General features: G+C 17.2%; 1 protein-coding gene across 1 annotated transcript; it reads right to left on the bottom strand.

Moving 5' to 3' along the window:
• Window positions 1–306: 306 nt before the first annotated feature.
• On the bottom strand, window positions 307–760 carry PRSY57_0003700B (dolichyl-diphosphooligosaccharide--protein glycosyltransferase subunit 1, putative; the record flags this gene model as incomplete). The annotated part of the gene is made up of 2 exons (XM_020114136.1): window positions 307–372; window positions 522–760. Coding segments are annotated over 2 exons (305 nt in total), but the record flags the coding sequence as incomplete, so codon positions are not given.
• Between the last annotated feature and the right edge of the window lie 54 nt (window positions 761–814).

Here is an 814-nt window from a genome sequence, read left to right as displayed (position 1 = left end):
GATAAGTTTTTATGATGAATGTTTAAATAGACAAAAAAATAAAAAATAATAAAAAATAAAAAATAAGACTATATATTAAATTATGAAATAAAAAGGATAGGTGTAATAATATATATGTATACAACTTAACGGAGTATATAAATATAAATATAAATATATTATATAAATATATTATATATATATATATATATATATATATATATATTTACATTTATATTTTACAAAAAATGTATATACACAAAATGTAGGCAATATATATATATATATATATATATATGTATACATAATAAATAAGTTTTATTTTTCTTAATTATATTTTAATAAAAGTAACAAATCCTTTTCAGCTTTTGCAATTTCGTTGAGGTTAACATTCTACATAGAAAAAAAAAAAAAATAAAAAATAAAAAGTATACACATATATATATATATATATATATATATATATATATATATATATATACATATAAACATATAAACACATAAACACATTTACATATTATTGTACCCCCTTTTTAACTTACTAAGTTGTGAATTATTTGTGCCTGAAAAAATTTTTTGATAACGGCGTGGTAATTAAAACACTTATCAACATAATCTTGTAGTTCATATTTTTTATCAGAATATTCAAATAATCTATAAAATTCTTTTGTATAAAAAATAAAATCATATGTCCATTTTTCTTCTAGCTTTGTTAAAATTTCAGAGTTTTCCTTTTGTTTTTTTTTTCCTTTGAGAGAATTGATTGACTGGATGAGTTTATCTAAGCAAATGAAAAGAAGAATACACAGATGGTTATACATAATTAAAAAAATAT

This window comes from Plasmodium reichenowi (assembly GCF_001601855.1).
Source record: "Plasmodium reichenowi strain SY57 chromosome Unknown, whole genome shotgun sequence".
Taxonomy (NCBI): domain Eukaryota; phylum Apicomplexa; class Aconoidasida; order Haemosporida; family Plasmodiidae; genus Plasmodium; species Plasmodium reichenowi.
The sequence above is the reverse complement of the archived record's forward strand: the minus strand, read 5'-3'. Positions and strand labels throughout refer to the sequence as shown.